The sequence below is a fragment of the Tiliqua scincoides genome, chromosome 8 (assembly GCF_035046505.1).
Source record: "Tiliqua scincoides isolate rTilSci1 chromosome 8, rTilSci1.hap2, whole genome shotgun sequence".
Taxonomy (NCBI): domain Eukaryota; kingdom Metazoa; phylum Chordata; class Lepidosauria; order Squamata; family Scincidae; genus Tiliqua; species Tiliqua scincoides.
Genome location: NC_089828.1, coordinates 28,809,513 through 28,835,601, shown reverse-complemented (window position 1 = coordinate 28,835,601; position 26,089 = coordinate 28,809,513). Strand labels below are relative to the sequence as shown.

The 26,089-nt window shown below is 45.1% G+C and overlaps 1 protein-coding gene across 4 annotated transcripts; it reads right to left on the bottom strand.

Annotated features, from left to right (window-relative positions):
- Nucleotides 1-283: 283 nt before the first annotated feature.
- On the bottom strand, nucleotides 284-25,117 carry RAB27A (RAB27A, member RAS oncogene family). 4 transcript variants are annotated; one of them, XM_066636073.1, is made up of 7 exons: nucleotides 24,742-25,117; nucleotides 24,448-24,593; nucleotides 9,293-9,469; nucleotides 5,402-5,487; nucleotides 4,034-4,137; nucleotides 2,077-2,200; nucleotides 284-604 (listed from the first exon to the last, which is right to left on the bottom strand). In XM_066636073.1, the coding sequence occupies exons 3-7, from the start codon at nucleotides 9,443-9,445 to the stop codon at nucleotides 406-408; spliced, it is 666 nt and encodes a 221-aa protein (XP_066492170.1). In that variant the 5' UTR covers nucleotides 9,446-9,469; nucleotides 24,448-24,593; nucleotides 24,742-25,117; the 3' UTR covers nucleotides 284-405. The 4 variants fall into 4 exon arrangements, with proteins under 4 accessions (XP_066492170.1, XP_066492169.1, XP_066492171.1 ...); XM_066636072.1 differs by lacking the exon at nucleotides 24,448-24,593; XM_066636074.1 differs by lacking the exons at nucleotides 24,448-24,593; nucleotides 24,742-25,117 and adding an exon at nucleotides 15,911-15,965.
- Between the last annotated feature and the right edge of the window lie 972 nt (nucleotides 25,118-26,089).

Genomic DNA, 26,089 nt, shown 5'->3' with positions numbered 1-26,089 from the left:
CACATGGCATGTGTAAGAACAGGATGTCTCTGATCAGTGAGGGCAAGTTATTTACTCTTACCAAAACAAGAACATAAGAAGCATCCCACGTCCCCCAATATAATTTTTATTGCTGCAATGAGAGTATTTGGGCTTTTAGAGAAGAAAGCTCCACTGCTTGCTGGCAGCAGACTCATACCCTCGAAACCAAGACAGACCAATAATACTGTCAACCCATATAAATCAATCTCTGCCTTAATTGCTAACAAAGGAAAATGTTTCATCAAAAAGTAAATTCCAAGGCTTTTAGCACAGATATGTTTATATGTCTATAGAAGGCAGTAATGGTCCGTAAATAGATCAGATTACATTTCAATTGTAGCATTATTGTAGCTTAATTTAAACCTTGCTAAGGAGTCTGTTTCCTCAACAACTACATTTGCTTTTCTCTTTTTCTTCATTGAGTTGCTCAGTAGTGCTGCGACCATTGGCCTGCACTACCCCTTCGGGTATCCAGGACTTATCCACACACCGTTCCATGCGCTTCATGATGAGGTCCAGGAGCGTCTCAATGGCTTTGCTGACATTGGTTCCATTGGCTGCACTTGTTTCAAAATATGGGATCCTGGAAGGGACAGATTAGATAATATCACAAATGTGTACTGTGACATTGCGATGTTCTGAAATAAAACACATTTGGTGAAATGAGGATCATCTCCCATTCTGCTTTAGAGAGCAAGAACCTCCTAAGAACATCTCATATGGATTTATGGATCTGGCAGATTCTTGGACTCTCCACCTGGTGGCGCTCAAGAGGCTGCTGTGTCACAAAGCCATTTCTGCTCAATGTTGCATATACACAACAGGGACCAAAAGTGTACACCTGTGGGCTGGGCAAAAATGAGTTGGCTTTTCTGCTCGGCTGTCATTTATATCTTTTAGACAGACCCTGCTGAGCTTCAGTGCACATCCATAATGTGAACAGAGGGAACTTCCACAGAGATAAGCAAACAGCCATAAGCTATGGTGACACCTCCTGCTTTTCATTTGTGTTTGCTACGTGCACTTCTGGGTTATGTAGCTTATAGCAGTGTCAGGACTGGCATGGAGCCGAATCCTAGTGCCCAAAGAACCCTCCTCTGGAAGAAGCAGGGACTCCCCATTGCCAATACTATTCCCCACACTCAATACATCTCAGCTCCTCATTTTATGTACTGGGTATAGCATAGTGACAAGCCACCCACCCCCCCAGCCTCCAGCTGTAATATGGGGAGAGCAGGGTTGTTGCAAGAATTTCATCAAGAGAATAACATGCAAAGCAATTTGCACACTCAGCTATACAAACATGAAACATTATGATTTAATTGTTACATTTTTATACTGTTTTCTGCCATTCCAAACTGGTACCCAGTTTAAAATAATGGTTTACATTACAATTTCATAGATACAAAAGGAAAAGAGACAAGGAGGGAAGGGGAAAGCACATTCAACGACTCTGGTCACGAAGGTAGGTAGTTCTGGAAAGGGAAGAGCCAAAAGTTGGGGCCACTCAGGGCCGGCCCATCCATGAGGGCAACTAAGGTGGCCACCTCAGGCAGCCGAATGACAGGCACCTACCTCCATCACTGCTACAGTTCCCTGGATTCAAAAAGGAGGAGGAGGGGAATAGACCGGAAGCGGGGAAGAGAGGAGAATGGGGAGCTAGAGCAGGCTGCTGGGAAGGGGGGTGGCCTTTGGCACACAACTGCAGGGCCCAGCAGATCTTGGGGCAGCCCTGAACCCAGTGGAATCAGAAAGAATTTTCTTTCCCAATTCAATATCGGGTGTGGGGGGGAGATTTTTTTTTCTTCCCCGGGACATCAAGCAGTCCAAATGGAAGGCTGTTGAGTAGCTCATCAGGCAACGCTTCCTTTAGGAAGACTCAACAAGTGACATTTGGGGTTGTCTGTTGCTGTTGCTTCGGCTTCCAAATGCCAACAAGATCACCTGCTCTCTTTCTGTTAGGCTTCTCAGAAGAACTTCCCAAAGCCACCACCACAGACATTTCAGTTGACTCTGCATGAACCGCAACAATAACTTTAAGGATGTGTTACTTGCCCATATTTTTCTGCAAGTTCCTTTGCCTCCTCTTCTTTCACCATCCTCTGCTCTTCCAAGTCGCTTTTGTTTCCACAGAGGACCACATCAGGATTTTCGCAATATGCATGCATTTGCAACTGACCTAGCAGAACAGGAAGAGAAAATGCAACACTGAGAGGTGTGGTGAAAGCTGAGAGGAAAGGAGTGGACATTTGCTGCCCATTTTCAAGTTTTTTTTTGTCTGAAGCCTTTGGCACAACCCCTTACTTACTGTGGTGGTATGGAGGTTAAGCCAAGGTAGCCAAAATAAACACATACCATTCCCTGCTATTTACCCCTGCATTCACTTCCCTCCTTTTTGTCTGTCATCTCCACACTATTAAATTTTAGATTGTATGCTCCTTCAGGCAAAGACCTGTGTTCTTGCACTTCATAAATCACCATGCACATAGATGGCGCTATGTAAATAATAGATCATACTTATTTACAGTAATATATAAATCATCCAGTCAGACTCTTTGTGGTTTACACATCCACTAACTCTCCTCTTGACTTTGGAGCTGGAGCCATAACTAAATTCAGTTCAGGTTCATTTAACATCTGAAAGTGTAAAGAATGAGGACAAGTTTGACTTCTAAACATCCAACCTCTTTCAAAACAAATCAAACCCAAGATTTAGAAATCAGGATGAGGAAAATTCTGCTGGAGCTCTTTGAGAACCACGAGTAGAATTCAACAATTAAATTAGGAGAGGGGGATTCAAATATTCAGGAGGAGAAGGCCCAAGGGGTGAGTGGGTGTGTGTGTGCTGGTGGTCTCCTCAGGGAAAGGGGACTGTCATCCCTGGGGGAAAGCCCCAAGACCCACAATGGGGCTTCTTAAGTCTGTGCCGGTTATTTTACCGGTAAAATAACTGGCACAGACTTGAGAGACTCCACGTTGGGCCCTTTCGGCCCAACATGAAGTGCAGGATCTGGTGGAGTAGAGCTCTGCCAGTCCTCTCCCCCTTCCCACCCTGGTTCCTCCCCCCACCCCAGAACACCTCCTCCCGCCCCCAAGGCCCTCACCGCCACCTGGAGCTCTTACCTAGCTCCAGGTGGCATCCAGCCGGTGCTGAGCTCAGCACCAGCTCTGCACAGGGTGGTGCAGACGTGCCTTCTAGCACGTTTGTGACACCCAGTGCCAGCGCTGACCCTATTCAGGATTGGGCCCTTGACCAGCAGCATGCCAGCTATTCCTCTGGCATGCCTTCCATTCTCTGGATTTCAAAAGGAAGACGAAACAAAGCAGAAGAGGAAGTGCCTCTGACACTCAACACTCTCCTTTCATACTTTCTATTCTGGTCAGTTTTCCTCTTCTTTTTCAAACCCTTTCCTTCCTTCCTTCTCACTCCTTTCCAGGAGGAAGAGGAGTGGCAGAGCCAGATGATGGCATCCCCTGCTAATTTGTTGCATGAGGTAACCATTCCCAGTCAGTCTCAGGGATGGGTCAGCCCTGAGGAGGAAGATGCCAGTGCAAATTTCAATATCTCCTTATTGAGTCTATTCACAATTTCTCTCTTTGTGTGGGAGTTTCTTATCAACATTTCTGGAGCCTTTTATGTGACTACATAGAAATTATGTAATAGGTTTCCCAAGAACAAAGCACTTGGGGCTCTATAAACAGGAAAACTTCAAACAAGGGAAATTATTGCTTCTTGTCAATGCCCCACTGTGTCTATGAGAATCGGCTGCTCATCGCTTCCCAGAAATTTCAGGCAGAAATGTTTCCAGAAGGGTGTCCACAGTTTCATTAAGGTTTTTAAACAATGGGAATGAACATTAGCTTGGCTTGTTTCTTGATGACTTGGAGGAGTGGCCTTCTTGCCCCAAAGCCAGTGTCATATTATAGGTCTGTCCTTCTGTGGAGCATCACACCCACAATGAAAAGCACTGGCAAGAACACATTAGCCAGAGGGAGAGCAAGAGAGACCTACTCATCCAGTTTCGGACATTGAGGAAGCTTTGCTCGCTGCTCAGATCAAAGAGGAGAAGAAATCCCATGGCATCCCTGAAGAAGGCTGTCGTCAAGCTACGAAACCTGCAAAGATAAAAGGAAAAAAAGGCAGCCAAGCATCAGCTTGTTCCTCTCTTTCATGAGAAATCACTTATTTTAGAAAGCTCTTTGCCATCTGCAAAGAAATATATAGCTGTCAAAGCCAACTTAGGGTGCAATCTTAACCCCTTAAGTCAGTGCTTCCCAGCACTGACATAACGGCAATGCAGCTCTGAAGTAAGGGAGCAAACATTCTCTTACTTTGAGGAGGCCTCTGTGAGTCACACCCAACTGCAGGATGCAGCACACGTCCCATTGGCACTGCTATGCCAGTAGTGGAAAGTACTGACATAAGACTGCGTCCTTAATTTAATCCTTAAGCAGGCTTGATTTCTGCTGAAATAAGGACTAATCCACAATAAGGGAAATCAGTCTGAAACATTTTTGCTGACTTCAAAAGGAGCCACAATCAGTGTTGTAATTACTGTCAAATAAGTCTGAAGAAAAGAAGGGAGTCCCAAGGACTGTAGATTCTCCAGATACCACTTAACCTCACTGATCAAATGTCAACAAGTGTACAAAACTACAACAGAGGACAAGATAGGTTCAAAGGCTGGTACATTTCTGGATGGTACAACCCTAGGTAAAGGTAAAGCATTTGGTACTCCACCTCCAGAACTAGGAGGTCTTGGATCAGCCCTGCTCATTAGAACCTCAAGTTTCATTAACCTGTTAATGGCCTTCCATGGAGAGAATTTCAATACATGGTTAATTGTCATCCACCAAATTTAACCAAGTGAAACAAAGAATAAACAAACACAAATCTAGACTATGACACCAAGTGAATAAGCGCATTTCAAGGAAAACAAAGAACTTCCAAACAGTGCTAGGATTCAGAACAGTGGTGGGACACAGGCTATAGTGGTGCCGGGCACCAAATGCTAGTTGGGGCAATGCCATTCATTTCATAGGCACAGCAATGCCGCAGAACTGCCGTTCACTCAAATGGGGCCCCCCATAGAAGCCTGGTTGATGAATGGCAGCTGGACAGCCATGATGACTGGCAGACTGAGCCCTTCAGGATCTCAGTGGCTTACAGGGCAGCGACTACATTTTCATCTTGAGTCACAGCACAATCCCATGCATGTCTACTCAGAGGTAAGTCCTATGGTGTTCAAAGGGTCTTACTCCCAGGAAAGTGTACCTAGGATTGCAGCCTCTGTCTTCTCTCTCACTCAAATAGCTCCCCCCACCATATATATGACAGCCGCATGCAGTCCATTTTTTCCCCAAACAAATAAAACCATACCTTTCTTGCCCTGCTGTGTCCCACAGCTGAAGGTGTATCCTCTGTCCTCGGCCACTAACACCATCTGGTCCATTGGATCGGTACACCTGTTTGAAAACAGGACTTTGTGACATGGAAGCACCTCCAAGTTAACCCAGGAAGTCTTTCCAGAGTTCCCTGCCAGAACATGTTCACAGGTGTGCAAGTTTCAGAAACCAACTAGATGGAAAGTGGGTTGCTGTGGGTTGTTTTTTGTTTTTTTTAAATCATTGACAGATGGGTGGCAAAGCACACTGGCTTCAATTACTCTGTTGCTAGAATCACTTGCATTTTTTGTTGTGATCTACATAGCTATTGTTATGATATGCTTTAGTTAAATTAGAAAAATGTATGTTGGTTTCAGCTGCTGCAAGGGCCTTTGTTGGATCAAAAGACAGCATGGATCAATGCTGCAGGATCCACAATCTTCTTACTACACAAGTCCAGAGAGTGTCTCCTCTCCCTATTTTTGCCCAGCAGCCCAATCTTACACTCTATTTTTGCCCAGCAGCCCAATTACAATCTTGAAATTCAAAAGTCTTAGGGCCCAATCCTATCCAACTTTTTCAGAGCCAATGCAGTTGCAATGTAGCCCCAAGGAAAGGGAACAAACACTCCCTTACTTTGAAGAGGACTTCATGATGGCCCCAACCATCACCACAAGATGCAGCACACACCCCACTGGCATGGCTGCACCAGTGCTGGAAAACTGGATAGGATTGGGCTGACACTGAGTTCAGTAGGATTACTCCCAAGAAACTGTGCAGAAGATGGCAACCCTAGCATGGAGGAGGAACACCCCTACATACACGCAAGAGAAAAATATTCCCAATACACAATCATGAAGAAAGAATCAGAATCAGCAGTAGGTTTTCTACTGGGAAAGATTTTCATGCAGGCTTCCAGAAGTGCCCCTGGACCTCAGGGTGGGTGGTTGGGGGTGGGGGTCAGCGGTGACCACAAATTGCAGCTGGTTAGCAAGCCAAATCAAAAATGTGTAGTGCTCTGTTTTTAAATTGCTTAGATTTGAGTGTCATTAAAAAGGTACAATCAGATAGCAACACACCCAGATGATGTATCTGCACACTACACTTTCACTCACAGCTAACTGCAATTTAAACAAAAAGAAAAAGAAAAACTAAACACACCACTGTTTAGTGTCAACACTATCTCATTATAGGTCATAAAGGCTGGAACAGGATATTGACACAGAAAGCCAGGCAGTCACTGCCGCCACATATGTGTTCAAATAAGAGCCAGCTGTTGGGGACAGATAGGAAAAGCGTGACAGAACTGGCTCGGAAACTGATTTTCTGAAAGGCTTTTTCTTACCACAGCAGAAAAGGCTTCAGAAGTAAGTCCACTGCAAAACCATTTCTACTTGCCTCATTATCCCATTCCCAACTGTTCTCTTTTATTTAATGGGAGTTTCAAAACATCCAGCTCAACAGCAGAGTGCAATCCCATTTCTTCTAATGGGTTGGTGCATGGCTTGGATAATCAGAAAGCCACAGAATTATTATCTCATGAGTGAGAGGTTGACATGGAGGTATGCACAGGACCAGCCTATCCAAGAAACTGATTGAAATCAATGCCTCAGGCATTGGGATTGGTGGGAAAGAGATTCCTTTCTCCTTCCTACGCCCACCACTCCTGCTCCCTAGATTTGAAAAGGAAGAGAGGAACAGAAGACATGCAGACATTCTAGCCCACTACTCTCCTCTCCTCCACACTTCTGCTCTGCTCCCCTTATCCTTTTCAAATCCAGGGAGGAGGTGGTGGGTGAAGCAATCAAGCAGACTGAGGCATTTTGTGGTGACATCTCATGCACTGGGGAATATTGGGGGTGCACAACTAGGCAGGAAAGAATTGTGGAGAAACAGGAATTTCATAATCAATCATAAGAACATAAGAACAGCCCCACTGGATCAGGTCATAGGCCCATTCAGTCCAGCTTCCTGCATCCCACAGCGGCCCCACCAAATGCCCCAGGGAGCACACCTGACAACAAGAGACCTGCATCCCAGTGCCCTCCCCTGCATCCGGCACTCCGACATAGCCCAGTTCCAAAATCAGGAGGTTGCACATACACATCATGGCTTGTAACCCATAATGGATTTTTCCTTCAGAAACTTGTCCAATCCCCTTTTAAAGGCATCCAGGCCAGATGCCGTCACCACATCCTGTGGCAAGGAGTTCCACAGACCAACCACATGCTGAGTAAAGAAATATTTTCTTTTGTCTGTCCTAACTCTCCCAACACTCAATTTTAGTGGATGTCCCCTGGTTCTGGTGTTATGTGAGAGTGTAAAGAGCATCTCTCTATCCACTTTATCCTTCCCATGCATGATTTTGAATGTCTCAATCATGTCCCCCCTCAGGCGTCTCTTTTCTAGGCTGAAGAGGCCCAAATGCCATAGCCTTTCCTCATAAGGAAGGTGCCCCAGCCCAGCAATCATCTTAGTTGCCCTCTTTTGCACCTTTTCCATTTCCACTATATCCTTTTTGAGATGCGGCGACCAGAACTGAATACAATACTCCAAGTGTGGCCTTACCATAAATTTGTACAACAGCATTATATTATTAGCTGTTTTGTTCTCAATACCTTTTCTAATGATCCCAAGCATAGAATTGGCCTTCTTTACTGCCGCCGCACATTGGGTCAACACTTTCATCAACTTGTCCACCACCACCCCAAGATCTCTCTCCTGATCTGTCACAGACAGCTCAGAACCCATTAGCCTATATATGAAGTTTTGCTTTTTTGCCCCAATGTGCATGACTTTACACTTATTTACATTGAAACACACCTGCCATTTTGCTGCCCATTCTCCAGTTTGGAGAGATCCTTCTGGAGCTCCTCACAATCACTTCTGGTCTTCACCACTTGGAAAAGTTTGGTGTCATCTGCAAACTTAGCCACCTCACTGCTCAACCCTGTCTCCAGGTCATTTATGAACAGGCTGAAGAGCACCGGTCCCAGAACGGATCCTTGGGGCACACCGCTTTTCACCTCTCTCCATTGTGAAAATTGCCCATTGACATCCACTCTCTGTTTCCTGGTCTTCAACCAGGTCTCAATCCAGGAGAGGACCTGCCCTCTAATTCCCTGACTGTTTCAATTCTTGGGATTTAGATTTACTACATCAAATGATGCAACTTTTCTACTACAGTACTAGCTGTACTACAAGCCGCCATCTTTATTGTCCAAAAGACTCCAGGGCATTATTAAAGAGATTGCTGCTGCGGCTTCTGTAATCTAAATAATTTCACTGATGGCTGCATGGAAGTCTATGGCCACTGTGGCAGCAGAAGACCATCTGGACTGATGCCTTGTGTTGAACAGGGAAGAAATGATCCACAGGAATTCAACTCTTCCCTTGGAAGCAAAATGGAAGCTTATTTTGGTTCGTTTGATTACACCATCTGCACAGCCCACCATGCGTGTCTCCTGCATTAATGGAATGGGCTCATATAAAAGTACAGATTGTAATGGGTTCATGGAGAAGCTATTCTCCAAGGGATATACCTAGACCAATTTTGGCAAGCTGATACAATGATCAAGCACTGCAAAAAAGGCATTGTTGATTTTGTAAGCTATTGAGAAAAATAAAAAAGCCCAACAACTGCTGGGCTACCACATTCTGGGTGGGCTACCTTTTCATCCCATCAAGAATACAGGCAATAGTTGAAAAGCCACTGCAGTCCTGAAAGTTGCTGCGGACCCAGCTTTGTGGGTGCTGAGCAGGTCCAAGGAGAGTCAGCACTCCATAAGAAACTTTAAAGCAGCTCTGAGCTCTTCCTGTAGCATTTTCCAGAAGTTATTATTCTCCAAAAGGAGTTTACATTCAGTAGAAAATAGTCAGGACTTACCATTCTTTTTTCCCGGAAGTCGATACCGACGGTGGTAATGAACTTGGAATTGAACTTGCCATCTGTGTACTGATAAAGGAGGCTGGTCTTTCCTACACCAGAATCACCCAGGGCTAAGAATTTGATGAGGTAATCGTAGTCCCCATCAGACATAGTGAGAACACTGACGATGGCAGCCTTCAAAGTAGCAAGGAGAAGGAATGGAAAGAAAAAGGTAACAGTTTTAATTTCCATGTCAAAAGCCTCTGGTTTGCCAATAACTATGGCTCCTCCATTATCTAAAGTCCTAGCTATCATAAATCCAGGATCTACAGCATCTGTACTTATGGAATCCAAGCATCACTTTTCACATTACGTGCAGATACATTTCACATTTCAAATACATTTTCCCTACGTGAATGCCTGAAAAACTCTTGCATACAGGGATTGGTCTAAGAACACCTTGCATCTGGGACAGCACACCAAATACTACCTCACCTTACCCAGCAGTATGCCAGACACTGCTGCTGCCCCCCCCCCGCCCACTCCTTGGGTCTGAAAAGGGAGGAGAGGAAAGTAGTATGCTAGAGTGCTGGAGCTAGCCCTTCCTTTCCTCCATGCTTCCTGTCCTGCTCCAGTTCTCTCTTTCCAATTCAGGAAGTGGAAAGAGAAGCAGAGTTGTTCATCTATCACCACCACCTGAGGCAGCCACCTCAATCAGCCTCAAGGAGGGGCTGACCCTGCTTCTGGGAGTTTAAGAATGCCGTCTGCATCATTCCAAACCTTAGGTTGCTTGAGCTACAGCACAATCTTATGCATATCTCCTCGGATGTAAGTCCCACTGAAGCCAGTGGGACTAACTCCCAGGTAAGTATGTATAGGAATGCAGCTCTAGTTTCATTGGTTTGGGAGCAGAAATGTGCAAAGTCAGGGAAATAATCCAAAAGGTATTTTCCGTTGCTGGCAGCAGTTAAATGTTGCTCACTCTCCTTGTGTCATCTCCTCCTGTTCCTGATGCATTCTACACACACGAAGATGGAACTTGTGGACAAGGCGCACAAACAAGATGTGAAACACACACATACACACCCCTGCTGTTTAGGAGGAAATGACGGGTTGCTTGATTTCTTGCTATGACAGCCCTGGATGGTAAACCAATGGCAGATATTTGCAAGAGAAGGTTTGTCCTGGAGCACCTGGTGTGGCTCAGAGCTGCAGCAAGATAATTTTCCCTGCAGGGTTCAGCTTTGTCCTCCTCCCTGTACAAATATTTAATAAGTGCTCTCCTCCACCCTTAGCCTATTTAGGCTACAGCTGAAAAACCCAGGAGCTGTTCTGTAGAAATAGTCATAAAACTCAGACAGAAGTTCAACAGGTAGGCTAGCTCTGAATGACAAATTTCTTCATTGCGGTGTTCTCCTTCCACAGTCCACCAGCCCAGCCTACTCTCAGCTTCCCACCCAGGCCAGTAACACCCTGTATTTATGGGAGAGACTGTAGTGCCTGCTTTGCATGAAGAAGATTCCAGGTTCAGTCCTGGGCTGAGAGAAATTCCTGCCTGAGACTCTGGAGGGCTGCTCTCAGTCCGCATTGACAATACTCAGCCAGGTGGCCCAAGGGTCTGACTCAGTAGAAGGCAGTTTCCTGTACAGGCTTAACAACTGTTCACTTAAGGATGGACATATAAGATGGTGGTCCAAGCACAATAAAGATGCTCTTAATGAGGCAATCGCATCTCCCATAGCCTGCAGCAGAGTGTCCGTTTACATAACAGAGAGATTCTTAATGCAAAGAAGAGGCAATCTATCTCCAGTAGCCTGTGCAGCACAGCTAGTGTCAGGCAGGGAGTATCTGTTGACACAACAAAGGCAACAGATTGGACTGAATGTTCACTTAATGACCTAATTACATAACAACGGGGATAGGAGAACGTACCCATTAAGTGGTGCACACCAATATTTGTATGTCTCCTGCCCCCCTCTTTGCTACTCTGCAAATGGCTACATTAATGTTCCCAGTTCCAAAGGGGAGCCCTCTGAATCCCCCAAGACAGACAGAGGGGGAGTCCCAAATTCTAAGCTCTCTCCTCTGCCTACTCCATCCACTGTACATTCAAAAGCAACTCTATTCCCCTTATCCTGTTCTCCATAGCTGACCACGACTGCCAGAGGTAGTGCAGTGAATATACTTCCCCCCTTACCAGGCTGCACTCTAGTTACTGCCACAACCTTTCCACCCTCCTTCACTCTTTGAATTTGAAAAGGAAAAGAACAAAGCAGAAGAGGAAGTATGGAGGAGAGTACAGTGTTGAATATATTTGGGCCCAATCCTAACCAATTCCCAGCACCAATACAGCTGCAATGCAGCCCCAAGAACAGGGAACATGCATGCTGGAAATCAATGCTGGAAAGTTGGACAGGATCGGGCCCTTTGACACTTTAGTCCACCCACACTTCTATCCTCTACATTCCCTCTTCCCCTCTATTCCCTTCTTCCTTTTTGAAACCAGGAAGCAGGAGAAGGAGCAGCAATGGAGGCAAGCAGAGAAGTGCCCATCCCAGACCAATCCCCCACCTGTAAAAAATGCCTTAGGCAGGCCTGCTCTACTAGCCTCTGGGTAATGCAGACATGCTGCTCCACCTACACAGAATATGCAAGAATTCATAGAATTCCATAAACTTTATGTTGTCTTTGCAGAAGCTTTGCATTTATGTGGTCATTCAGTACTTAAATTGCAATAGAGTAATCCTAGCATGTTCTCCCCCAAGAGTGTCCCGAGATGAGACCTTTCCAGACCGAGAGGCGTGCTGCCAGGTAGCTCAAAGAGAGCACACTGGATTGAAGAATTAAGTTGTGCATGCTTCAGTCTGAAACTATGGAAGTTGCTGTCCTGAAAACAGCACAAATGGACAGTGGTGCCCCAAATTTTAAAAGTCTGCAATTTAAAACATGAGGCTAGATTACCAACAACACTGACTAGGCTGGCCCAAGAGTGTCTACACCTAAGATGGCATACTAAATGCCCCCCATGCCCAGTAATCTGCCAGCTTCCGCTCCTCATGCTTCCTGAATTGGAAAAAGAAGAAAGGAGAGAAGTAGAAGAGGAAGTGTTAAGGAGAGGTGGGCTAGAGTACAGAGTGAGAGCAGGAGGAACAGACTCCTATTCAGAGACATTCTAGCCCACCACTCTCATCTCCACACTTCCTCTTCTGCCCCATCCACTTCTTCCTTTTCCAATCCAGGAAGCGGGAGGAGAAGTTAAGAAGAATGGATGGACAGAGCTGGGTGCTCCCCATCAATCTTCTACCTGAGCCAATTTCCTCAATTGGTCTCATGAATGGACCTGCCCTGAACATATACATACAGGTTGCTCCCTCCACCTCACCTGACAAGCCACCTAATAGATAATGTGAACCTCCTAAGACCATCTGTGCCAACCACACTACACACACTGAAACACAAAAAGCTCCCCCAAGCCACAAGCCACTTACCTCTTCCTTGTAAAAGGCAATGAAAGGCACTCAACTGGCCAGAGGCACATTATCCCAAACCAGAGAATCTTTGGGAGCTCCACCTGCTTCGCACACAGCTTAAAGGCTTCCGCATTGCCTGTTTGCTGTCGAGGGCTGTTTACAAATGGAAGGCGTGCCTTGTGTCCGCCTGTTTAGCTGGCTAAGGGCAGGACTAGGAAGCAGCAACTGGTCAGATCTTTGCCATATCTGAAAGATGTGAGCTCTTTTTAAAGAGACTAGATACACCTCCAAGCAGGGCTCTTTTCTGTGTTCTTTATCACAAAACTGAAATGGGACTGGATTTGGCAAGAAAAAAAATCCACCATAATGGTCCCAAATACCAGGCAACAAGCACTAAAAAGTCAGATGAAGCTGCAAAGCACATCCATTTCCTTACAGGGTAGAAAGCATCCAAATCATCTCTTTTTCCTGATGGGCAGGGCCAAGCAAACAGAAGAACTTGGACCCAAACAAGGGCTAGCATAACCACATTTTGCTACCTTAGAACAGAGATTCCTTGCTTCATAAAGCCTCATGAAATGGATATACTAACTCACACAAAGATCAAAATAACTATGTATTTCCAGGAACCTGCCTGTCCACTGAGCAGTGGCATAGCTAAGGGGGTGTAGGGGGTAGCAATTTTACCAGGCAACAAGCTTTAGGGAACAAAAACCTGAGCATGACACCAGTGGCCAAAATTGTGAAAACCTTGGTATGTTCGAATAATACCATCATGTTATATATCATTTGATGCAGAATTTATTGCAGAATGCAATGAAACAAAGTCAAAATATCTCTATTCTATCAAAAGTTACAGCCAAATAACCAGAAAAGAAAAACCAACTGCATTATGTAAACAAAAACTGGATGTTCTTAACTCAAAACTAACCAGTGAGACTGATTGTTCCGAGAGCCAATTAGGTGTTATTAGGATGCAGCAGGGAACCAATTAAGTGTTGATATGTGTCGGCTCTAATTTCCATTATCATCTAGCAAGTGGGTGGTGAGCTGCTGTGGGGAGGAGGCAGATTTTCCCCCACTTTCACTTTTTGAAAAGTTCAGGTCTTCAGTCACTTCCGGGACACAATTTTGAGCTCGGTACTGGGCTACACAATCATTAGCTACAATCATTACTGAGCAGTGGGTTAGAAGAGTGGCTCCCATTTCTGCCAACCTGCTTCCACTCCCCCTCCCCAATCCCTGGATTTGAAAAGGAAGAGGGAAGCAGAGTGGAATAGGAAGTGTGAAGGAGAGGATAGTGGCAACCTAGAGTCAGAGATACTCAAGCCCGCCATTCTCTTCCTTTCCATACTTCTTCTGTACCTTTTTCTTCTTCCCTTTTGAAGGCCGAGAGTGGGAGGATGAGGAAAAGAGAGCAGCACTGGGTAAGGAGGCATAGGCATTTGGCATGCCGCTTCAGATGCCAGGACATCTTGGGCCCACCACGTCTACCTTGCTAATGTAATTTGCTAATTTCAAAGTCACCCTTGTGACCTCATGTTGGTATTCTGTTAAGAACATAAGAAGAGCCCTGCTGGATCAGGCTAAAGGTTCATCTAGTCTAGCTTCCTACCTCTCACAGTGGCCCACCAAATGCTTCAGGGAGCACACAAGACAACAACCTGCGTCCTGGTGCCCTCCCCTGCTTCTGGCATTCCCAGGTAACCTACTTCTAAAATCAGGAGCTTGCACATACCTATCATGACTTGTAACCCATGATGGACTTTTCTTCCAGAAATTTGTCCAATCCCCTCTTAAAGGCATCTAGGCAAGATGCCATCACCACTTCCTGTGTTCCCTCCTTCCTGATTCAGACAAACTGCATACACATTGGACTAGGCAGGGGGAAAATTGTCACCATTTGGTATAAGAAAAAAATAGAAGTTCCCAGTTCTTTGAAAAAAGAAGTGCCTACATACAGGCAATATGCAAAGATTCGTCCCAGGACAGCAAAAGGTACAAGTGAAATGAGCACAATGAACAAAGAGTGATCATTGCAGACAGGCTGTTTGCTGTAAGGGAGTGCATGTACAACAGTGGAATCCACTACATCTGAAATGGCTTGTCTCCCTGAGCAACTTCATTCATTTCCACTGGCTTCGAGGCAGCCTGGTCAAGGGTTCCTCCTAGGCATAATATTCTCAAGACCCCAAGAATTCTGTTTTGCAACAAATCATGGGGTCAGGGCACTTGCAAGCCAGTGACCCAGCTATGGAAATTCCTCCAGGGTTCTTGCTGGAAGAATGTTAAGAGCCCGACTAAGAAAAAGCAGCATGATAGGTCTTTAAACTGCCTGGAACTACTAGCTGGCTTGTTTCGGAAAGGAAAAGGAGAAGAAAAAAGTAAGGCTGAGATAGGCTCAGTAAGAAACATGCCTCACACATTATTAATCTGACAGGCCTAATTAGCATCAAGGCGGCTATTTATTTGATGTGCAGGCATTTCAAATTGAGTTCTGCCCTGCCTTCTCCCCGGTGGCCTCACCTCAAGATTGCTCATAATGACAAGATTCACACAGTAGAACTGAACGACAAAAGCAGCAAATAAGGCAAGAAGTCCCTGCCAGTGAAGGTATCATTAAAGAGGAAAAGGTAATTCAAAGGGTCTCAGATGGTAAAAGAGTTCAGGGCCTTGGGAGGCAGGCTCTGCCTGCTGCTCAACAACAACGAAGAAGGCATTGGGACAGAGAGGCAAATCCCCTCACTTCACATCAGGAAATACATCTGCCCCCCCCCCCGCCCAGGGCCAGCCCATCCATGAAGCTAACTGAAGGAGTTACCTTTAGCCACAAATTGGCAGAGGATGCCAAACATCTGCCTCTAGATGCCCACCTCCATCCACCTCTGCTGCTCCTCCCACTCCCTGGAGTCAAAAAAGAAGAGGGAAGCAGAGTAGAAAAGGCAGGGGAAGCCCAAGCTGTTCTGCTGCCCAAAATGGCAGCCCACCCATCCTCAATTTCCATAGCCTGCCATACACACCGGCATCACCCTGTGATGCCCAACAACCCATCCACCCACACACATCACTAACATTCATCTTGTTCTATTGCCACCAGATTATTGTTCTAGAGACTTGAGCCTCAGCCTGGTAAAACAAAGACATATGGAACAAGGATGTAACCAACCTGGATCAGCACAGGCTTCCTTATTTGTTTAAAGACCAGTTGCTAAGGTTGCCAACCTTCCATGGCTGTTTGCTTGGAGTCTCCAGGAATCTGTTTCAATTTCTAGATGATTCCTGAAAGCAATCCTGAAAGTTTTCATAGGGCCTCCTTGACTTAATGACAACACATCATGTTAGGGGTGAAAACATCCCCAGGATCCCCAGCTTCAGTCAGAGTGGACCATGCTACAAGCTGCATACCTGGCCTTTGCAAGTCACACACCATGCCCTTGTTCAGCCTTCTACGGAAGCAGACCCTTGTCATCACTGATCCCACCCAACCTCTATGCCCTTCTTTATAAGAACTGGTACTACTACCAATACTCAGAGAGGAACCTGGCGGACTCTCTTGCCCAAGTCTGCAAGCATTTGTTTCTGCAACATAGTGCAACTGCAACTACAACAAAGCAGGAAACTACAGCTATTTCAAGTGGGGAGGGGAGGGAAGAAGGCATATGTGAAATTATTTAGTTGAAGGCTGAACAACCACCATCATTCTAGAGAGAGGACATAGGAAACAAAAGCTGAACTAGGTTTGTGGCTCTGCTTTATACAACTTGGCAAGAGAAGGGAAACTAGATGTTCTACACTTCCTACAGGAAAAGCCAGCAGAGATAACATGTGGGGGCTGGGCTGGGCGTGGAACAGCTGATCTAAGCGTGAAATCAAATCCACATAAAAACAAGGATTCTGGAGTGCAGCAATGTGTAGGAACTGCTACAAAGCAAATCAAAGAGCAAAACTCATCCTTTCAGATTTGTGTGAATTACATCAGCCACAGCAAAAGTAGAACACAATCTTAAAGCCAATGCTGAGAAGCAGGTAAGTGCCTCCTCCGTGATCCTCGTGGACCTAATGCAGCTCCCCACATTGGTCACAATGTTGGACAAGGTAATTGCCTGGCCTCAAAGAAGTGCACTAAAGAGCTTTCTGCAACAAGAAAACAGTAAAGAACAGTAAAGAGCCATGTTGACCACTGTTGACAACATCCTCGTTTAATCCTGCAGGGCTGTCCTTAAGTTCTTCTGTGGCTGCTGGCCATTGACTGAGCCTGGTGGTCATCCATTCCATTTGCCAAAAACATAAACACCATAATAAGGCAGAGAGAGCACAGGCACCGAAACCATTTCCACAGCATGCGAAACACAAAACCAACCCTGTTTCCTTGAGACAAGAGTGCAAGTGACAAATGGCAGTTCTCTGCTGGGTCACAATTCAGTCTCAGACCTCTTGGTCCTCCAGCACCTCTGCCTTCACAACAAGGTTTCCCCTCCCCCCCCCTTTGCTTGGCTGCCAGTCTGGCCTGGAAGCAAATGTGCTATCCTCAACAAGCACTGTATAAACAGACTCTACTAGGATTTCCTCTGGGGGGGAAAAGGCAGATCGAGAAGAAAACAGAAAGGATCCTGCCCTCCCCTTGCAACAGGGAGTCTGAGCAGCAATGGTGAGCATTTTGTTAGCTAGGATAAGACCATGGAACACACGGGGGGAGGGGTTGAATCCACGTTCCTGGATGTGCTCCTTTCCACTATCGGATATCCAATCGTGGCTGCTGTTGGAGAAAGCAATCTGGCAAGTGACACATGTGACCCTTTCAGGAATGAAACCGACCTAAAAAAACCCAAACTCCTGCTGCCAGATAAACACTACTTGGGGCTGCAGTTAGTACTTTGGTTTTCTATTTTTTAAATTCTGGTCCTTTGTTTATTCCTACCAAAGTGCAGGGGGGGGGGGAACACACACCCCCAACACTGATTGGTCTGTGGAGGAAGTGACATTTCAAGGGCTTATCAGCCCGTTGCTAAAACAAATAGTCATTTCTCTTATCAAATCACAGCTTGATTGCAAGACCAGTCAGTTATTAGGTGTTTTCTTTAAGTGTCACGTCTTGATGTCATGTGCACACATCTGCTGTACAAAAAAAAAAAAGCAATTGCAAAGAACTCAGGGTGTCTTCCGGAAGAACAACTGACTTGGGAACATGTGACTCAGAACATAACTATTGGACCAATTGGATGCTCCCAAACAGGCCTAGACCAAGACCACCTTACACATGAGGCAGTACATTAATCGTCCTCCCTCATCCAGTGGTGCACCAGCCACTATTTCTCCCCCTACTCCTTGGAGTAACAAAGGAAGGAGGGAACAGAGCTGAAAAGGAAGTGTGGAGGGGAGAAGAGGAGAGTGGTGGGCTGGAGCAATTTTCTTCAGCCTTGGGGCTGGGACCCCAATGGGGTTGTGAAGCCTCAATTGTGAAGTTGTGGCAACTTACAGGAATGAAAAAGGTGGAAGACCACTGGACTAGAGCACTACCAGGTAAAGGGGGAGGCATCTGATTTGCTTCAGGTACCAGGAGACTGTGGGGCCAATTCTATCCAACTTTCCAGCACCGGTGCAGCCGCAATGCAGCCAGGAGGTAAGGGAACAAAGGTTTCCTTACCTTGAGGAGGCCTCTGTGACTACCTCCCCACTAAAGGATGCAGCACATACCCCATTGGCAAGGCTGCACCTGCCCTGGAAAGTTGGATAGGATTTGGCCCTGTGTCCCTGTCCTGCTCAGGTTCTTAGCAATTGTGCTAAAATAGCTTTCATGAGTGGCTTCATCTGCTCTCTCTAATAAGGATATTTGGTTACAGTGAGCACTGCTGGGAGGGCATTACTGGGCTGGGCAGTGACATAGTGGGAATGGGTGGATAGGGTGCCAGGAGGGGGTTGGATTGACCCCAGTGGAGTCCCCAGCCTCATCCTTCATTTATTTATATGCTTATTTATTGGGGTCATGTTGTTTGATGTCTCTGCCTCTGTCAGCCTCAAGATCAGGCCAGCCCTGTTCTCCGGGACTGCACAAAGAAGCCAGTGAACCCAAGACGCCTGGCCCTGGAGTCAGAAGAAACATGTAGTCTTCTGAGAATACATCCAACAGGAGATGGGATGAAAGCCTGAGGATCTATGATTCAGAAAAAAATTGGGATTGGATGCCATGGTACCATCCCTGCTCACTACACTGGGCAAATGCAAATTGCCTGGCTTGGCTGGTAATACAGTGAACAGCAGAGCTGCAATGCAGTGCTGATTGAGCGAGTTGGTGGTGGTGTATGAGCTTGCACCATCCAATCTAAGGGCAGGAGGTCTGGTCTAGAGGGTTGAGCCTCCGTTTGCCTGAAGATAACATCCAAAGGACGCCGGTTCGAGGCCACCGGCACCGTGAACAGCGAGACCTTGAAGCAGCTGACAAGCTGAGCTGAGTTATTCCATCTGCTCTGCTCTGAGCATGGGAGGATGGAGGCCAGGATGGAGGCCAGATCAGAACGAAACATCTGAATTGTTGTAGCTCTTGAAAGATAGAGCCTTCTTTCTAGAGCCCTACGGGGATTTAAATTAAGCCTGCCTATGTAAAGCGCCTTGAATAAAGTCTGAGGAGAAATCTGAGGACCTAGAAAGGCAGTATATAAATACCTGTATTATTATTATTAAGGTTGACTCACAAAAATATACAATTGCAGACACAACACAGAAGCACATCTGCAAGCGAAAGGAGCAGTGAAAGCCCACCTCTGCTACCCCCATGGAGTAACTGGCCCACGTGAGTTGGTACCTGGCAGTTGTAATGGCTGGCAAGGTTCCTCTGCAACAAATAGTTGCAACAAATAAAAGCAAGATGCTTTTACAGGCCTGCCTTTGCAAAAACTGGGTACCCAACTCTGGTGGAAACCTGGAGGGACAAGAAGAGGAAGGAAAAGATGGTGTGGTGGTTTTCCCCGATCAGCCATGAAGCTTCCTGCCTCACCAACCTCACAAGGTTGTTGTGGAAACAAAAGAAGGGGAGGAACTGGGAGGAAGGGTGGTAAAAAAAATGTGAAAAATAATAAAAATAAATAAAAAATAAAAGAGCTTCCATCCCATTTCTGCTCACCCACCCTCAGCAATTTCAAACTATCAGGGTCTCCACTTCAGGATGTATTCAGGTCAACAAATGCTTTGAATGCATTCACTGAGTAATTCTGCTCAAACTGCAGCCATTGCTTTCTCAGAAGAAGCTGAGCAAGATCAAGAGCCTGGAAGTGCTCCTGTTAGTCTTAATATTTATGGTATGTATTTTGTCTCATTTTCCCAGTGATGAAACATTCACCACTCTTCTTTAGAATTTGTTGAGCAAGTTTTGCTTGTTTTACATGCTTTTCCCATGACTTTAGCCCTCTCATACGTTGCTCTGTTAATTTCCTGCGTAAACCTTTACTGAAAGATATTTAGGCCTGCTAGACACAGTCCTCTGGGACCTTCCCCAGATACAACAGAGTCAGACGCCTAAATGCACTGAAAATATAGGTTATTAGCATGAATTGCCAATGTGGTGCAGTTGTCAGACTGTTAGATTAGGATTGCAGGTTAAAATCTCCACTCAGCTATACTGGACCAGCATCAGGGATAGAAGAACAGGGTAGCTGCTGGGAGCCTTCAAAAGGACCCAGTGCTGACCCCTGAGGCCACCTCTATGCCTACTGACCTCTTGTGGTGGTTGCAGTCTCTCTTTCTCTCCCCCAGCCAGATAAGACAGGACCACAGAGAAGCCCCCTGCAACCTAGAGCATGCTCTGATTGACTGGTTGGCTGAAACTTTTTCTCAGCTTCACATGGTTGTTGTGAGGACAAAATAAATGTAAGATACCATGAACTCCTTGGATGAAGGGTGGATCAAAATCCTGTAAAGCCTGGTACCCAGGTACCTGAAGTACTGCTTTCTTCCAATATACCATCATTGATTAAGAAGTTCTTATAGAGATCCTCTTAGGATGCCCTACCTTACCAAGAAGCCTGTTCTTTTGTGCTGCCAAAATAATGTCCCTCCTTAAACAAGTTCCTGTCTCCGCTCTTATTAGATGCCAGGTGAATGAAGCCTGCCCTTTTCTCCAAGGCCTTTACAGGCATTTAATATTTGTACCTCCAAAACAAACAAAGGGCTTCTATTTGAGGAAAAGAAAAAAAAACAAACTTCTATTCAAAGCCAATGAAAACTGTTTGTATGGGGGGGTGGGGGGAGAGAGACATGCAATCATGGTTGAAACTACAGCAGGGGCTAAATACCCTAGAATATATACCCTTCCCACAGTATGGAGCCATTTCATTCCCTCTTGCTCTAGTTTAAAGAAAATATTTAAAATCAAAGGCCAAACTCATGCAGCTTTCATAACATGTTGCATGGCTTAAATTGACTATTTTTATTTGTTTATAACTTTTTGCCCACTTTTTCTGCTATCATTCCATTTTTTAGGTTACAGTTGTGTGCACACTTGCGTGAGCCCCATTCAATTTAATGGAAATTTCTTCTGACATACACGTACACATTTTGCATTTTTGAAAACATGGCTGGAGGCAATTGCAAAAGTAACAATTATACCCAAATCTTATCCTGCCTCCCCACCTTTTGCTTAACATCAAGCCCTAAGAAAATTTTTCAAAAACTCAAAATGTAAATGCAACTCTTACTAGAAACACAGAGAGAGAGAGAGAGAGAGAGAGAGAGAGAGAGAGAACGAACCACACTGGCAATAATTGTATAGCTGTTCCAATTAATTAGGAGAAGTCAGGTTTTGAGAAATTTTAAAAAAGGGAAAAAACAGTTTAAACAGGAACTACAAACAAAATCATATGGATTGAAAACAAGAACTGTCAATCCCACATTAAATGTTTAGCTCAGAAGCATCTCAGATTCAAAAAGAAGAGAATGGAATGGAAAAGGAAGTGTGAAGGAAAAGAGAGCACCTCCACACTTCCTCTTCCTCCCTTTTCAAGTCCAGGGAATAGCAGGAAGAGATGAATTAAACTCTCTCTGCATAGCCAGCCCCCAAAGTAGAATTTGTTAAGAGGCACTGTTAAGAGGATTTTCTGTGAGTCCAAATTCTCTCTCTTTATTTCTTTCTTGCTCTCTTTCTCTTTTTCTGTGAAATTTGCCAAGCCCTTCACCTCCCTTGGATTTTGCAAAGCTCAAAGAGGAATTGACAGAAGAGGAACCCTCAAGGAATAGATCTGTGGTTCCCCCTCCCCCACCCCGTTTCTGTCTGTCTCTCTCCTTCACACACATACACACACAGAGTAGCAATCCAAGTGTGAAGATGCCTGGCTCATTCAGCAGTGTAACTGACGAACTGAGTCCCAGTCTGCATCATATGATCCCTTAATAAAGACTTTTTTCTTTATTTTGCTGCAAATAGCATACAAGTAACAATGTAGCTTTTTATCTGTTCTTAATTAAGAGCATTATGACCCTTAGAGATTGGACCAGTGAGGAATGCTGGAAGAAAAATCAGCCCAGAAAAACAGGGTTACAAAACTTAAAAATACATTCACACCGTGCAAATATGCTGTCCTGCTCCATTACATCTGAACGACAAAAGGGCCCAATTCAGCAGGAAGCTCGCCTGCACCAGACCCATGGAAACAAATGCAAGTTGCACAAGAGCACATCATTCTCATGCAGCAGTCCCACTTGTTACAACAGGTCTTGCGAAGGAGATCTTCCCCCTAGTTTGCACTCCAACAGATTTACTGCCCCTTGTACTTTCCTAGATTGTGACAACATAAGGAGAAATTATACCAACTGGTAAGTTCATATTTGGCTGTTGATCTAGGAGAAGTTGTTTAATGCACTTGAAAACTTCCAAGGAAGGAAGGATCCCTCAGGTAACTTACTCCAACACTGAACTCACCTGCAGCCTCAACCAGCCTCCTCCTAGAGGTGAACAACTGTCTTCCCTGCCACCTGATGTTCTTTCCAAAATACGTTTAAGGTTTGAGAACAGCAAGATCTACCCCCACTTTGCTCTTAATGTTCTCTTTTCTTTGGCCTAACCACACACATAGAGACTGCTATTTGTTCAGCCTTTTCTGTGGAACTGCCAGCGTAGACAATGTGGATCAGAGAGACGTTAGAGATTAAAGTGTTCTTTTTTCTTCTGGAAAGAAAAAAGAAAACTTCTGAAAAGATCAGCTCAACAAAAAACTCTCAGCTGCCAGTTGCTATATCTCTAGCATTCAGGCTGCAGTAATTATCAAGCAAAGCCCTGTACATCCTAACACATTTTCTAGGCTCTACTCTAAAAGCATCAGGAAACTAGCTCCATCATCCCCTGGGGGATTTAGATTTGTTCTGCACCAAATGGCAACCCCCATGACACACAGAAAACTGCTTTTGAACCTCAAGAGCAACTGGTGATTCTGCAATGGGGTGTGAGTGGGGAGTGTCACTTCCACCACTGAGCTAGTGCAGGTCTCTTGGATGTACCCAACTGCTAGTTTGGATCTGTGCCACAGGCTTTAAAGCAACCTGCATATACCTCCATCCATAACTAGGAGGTGTCTGTTTCCAATGAGTAAAATAGGATTACTGCCTAAGAGCCCAATCCTACCCAATTTTCCAGTGCTGGTGCAGCTGTGCCAATGGGCATGCATTGCATCCTGTAGTGTGGGGGTAGTCACAGCGGCCTTCTCAAGATATGGGAATATTTGTTCCCTTACCTCTGGGCTGCACTACGGCTCCACTGGTGCAGGAAAGTTGGCTAGGATCGGGCCCTAAGCAGTGGCATAGCTAAGGGGGTGCAGGGGGTAGCAGTTGCACCGGGCTACAAGCTTTAGGGAGGCAACAAGCTGACGTTGTTGCCAAAAGTGGCCAAAATTGTGAAAATCTTGGTATGTATGAATAATACCATCATGTTATATATCATTAGAAAGGTAATTTAATGCAGAATGCAATGAAACAAACAACATTAGAATATCTATGTACTATCAAATGTTATGGCCAATTAACCAGAAAGCAAAAACACAACTGCCTTAAGGAACAAAAAGTGGATTTCTTTAACTCAAAACGGACCTATGAGACTGATTGTTCTGAGAGTCAATGAGATGCTATTATGATACAGCATGGAACTAATAAGGTGTTAATATGAGTCAGTTCTCATTTCCATGTATCATAATACAGCTACTCCTGCTAACTGGTAAAGAGACACTTTTTCAAGTGGTGCTCCTCTTATATTTAGCAGGGAGAGAATAATGGTCCCTCTTCATTCTAGCACAGTGTCTCTAACCAGTAAGGGGCATACTTTTTATTTACTTAATTAAATTTGACTTTGTCATGGAGGGGTGGCTACAAAATCTTCTTTGATCCCAGGTAGCAGATAGATGCCTTAGCTATGCCACTGGCTTGGAAGAAGTGGCAGATCAAGTGGGAGGTGAACTGCTGCGGGGAGGAGTTTCCCCCCAATTTGCACTTTTTAAAAAGCTTGGGCTTGATGTCACTTCCGGTTGTGACATCACTTCCGGGCATCATTTTGAGCTCTGCACTGGGCTACATGTTCATTAGCTACGCCACTGGCCCCAAGTCTTGCTGAACGCAATGGGCTTACTTTTGAGTAAGGTAAATAACACCATTTTCAAACACTTCTATACGTAACTGATGTTGCAGCCGTCTGAACGTAATATTTAAGGCTACAATGCTTTGCACGCTTACCTGAAAGTAAGCCCCACTGAACACAGCCGACCAGTTCCCTTCAAAGTAAACATGTCTCTGAGTGTGCCGTCACTCACTCAGCCCCGAGGGCATTCATCTTAAAAAATATTTGGTAGAGTGTCCAGCCAGACGTTTATTCTTCTTTCCTGGTAGAAAGTTTTTTGGCTCAGTTGACATGTAAGGAAGCAGATGCTGATGATAATGAAGTGATTTGCACACAGATCAAGGTGTGTTAGAAACACAGAAGAATAATTCCAACATAATGAGAGGGAGAAAGAAAAAAGCTTCCCATACCTGAGCAGAACTGTAGAAGATGCTGTGTTCTTTTTTCCCCAGTCTACTTTTTACTGGCAACTTTTCCAGCCAGGGTGTAATTCAGGCCTCTTGGCCAGCACATCCATGAAAAGGAGGCAACTGTTCTACGAGAGCAATTCAAAAGAGGTGCCTGTGTTGTCGATGGACAGCAGCAGTGAGAGCCGCACTCCGCAAAAGACCATACGCTCACCCAGCCTGTGCAGAACACCGAGAGAGCACCCGGTGGAAGCTGCCAGCCGGCCTGCCACCCCCTCTAATTACTTTCAGCTGGTTGTCATGTGGCCTTGCTGACTGATCAAGTGATATTTTGCCTCCTTTCACAAATGCAGAAAGCTCTGAGCAAGCCCTTCCTCCTCCCAAAGATTCAAGACCTTGTGGTTAGCCCAGATGCTGGTCTGGGCAGTCCTTGTGGCTGCAGGGGGCCCCCTATGGGAAGAAAGAACATAGATGCAGAACAGGAAGGATTTTGGGCAATCCAGCTAGCTCAGTGTTCTCAAGTGCCTGACTGGCCTGGCCTCTCCAGGGTCCCGGGCAGACAGAAGATGATCCTAAGCAAACTTTTCTTTCTTTGTTTTAGCTTTGCTGTTTAAAACAGTTTGAGAACTTTTTGTAACTGTTGTCGAAATGCAGTCCATAAATATTCCTTTTTAAAAAAAAACAAATATATTGGATTTTCTACATTTTTATCAAACACAATGATAAAACAGACTGGCTGGCACTTCCAAGGGGAATCATGCATAACTGCATATAAAGCAGGAGAAAAGGTGCCAGAGTTTGATGATGACTCGTAATGACTGGATTTTACAATAAAGATTTCATCATGTGTAGAGATGTCAATGCGGAGTTGCAAAGAAAAACTGATTCATAATTAGTCTTTTAGTTTATAGGGCCTGTTAACCCAGAAAGTCTTTTCCAGATTGATGACTGGTGATGGATTTGTTTCCTGGTGACAGAAATGCAAATTCTTTGAATTTACAAATTCAATAAAACAAAACCATATAAAATTACATTTCTCTGTGCCCCACTGAGTTCGCAAGGCACATAACTGATGTGACTGTTTTTCATTCAAAGCGATAGCCCAAATGTTTTGTGATTGTGCAGGTGACTTCGGCTGCAATCCTAACCACACTTTCCTGAGAGCAAGCCCCATTGAACAAATAGGACCTACTTCTGAGAAGACCCGGTTAGGATTGTATCCTTCCACTGTGAGTAATGCCTTGGCCAGGTGTGGTATTAAAGGTTGGAGCAAAGCCTGGGAGAGTTCCAAAATAGTTCTGACCCAAATTTAGAAATTGCTTCACACTCTGTGGAACTCCTCGCCACAGGA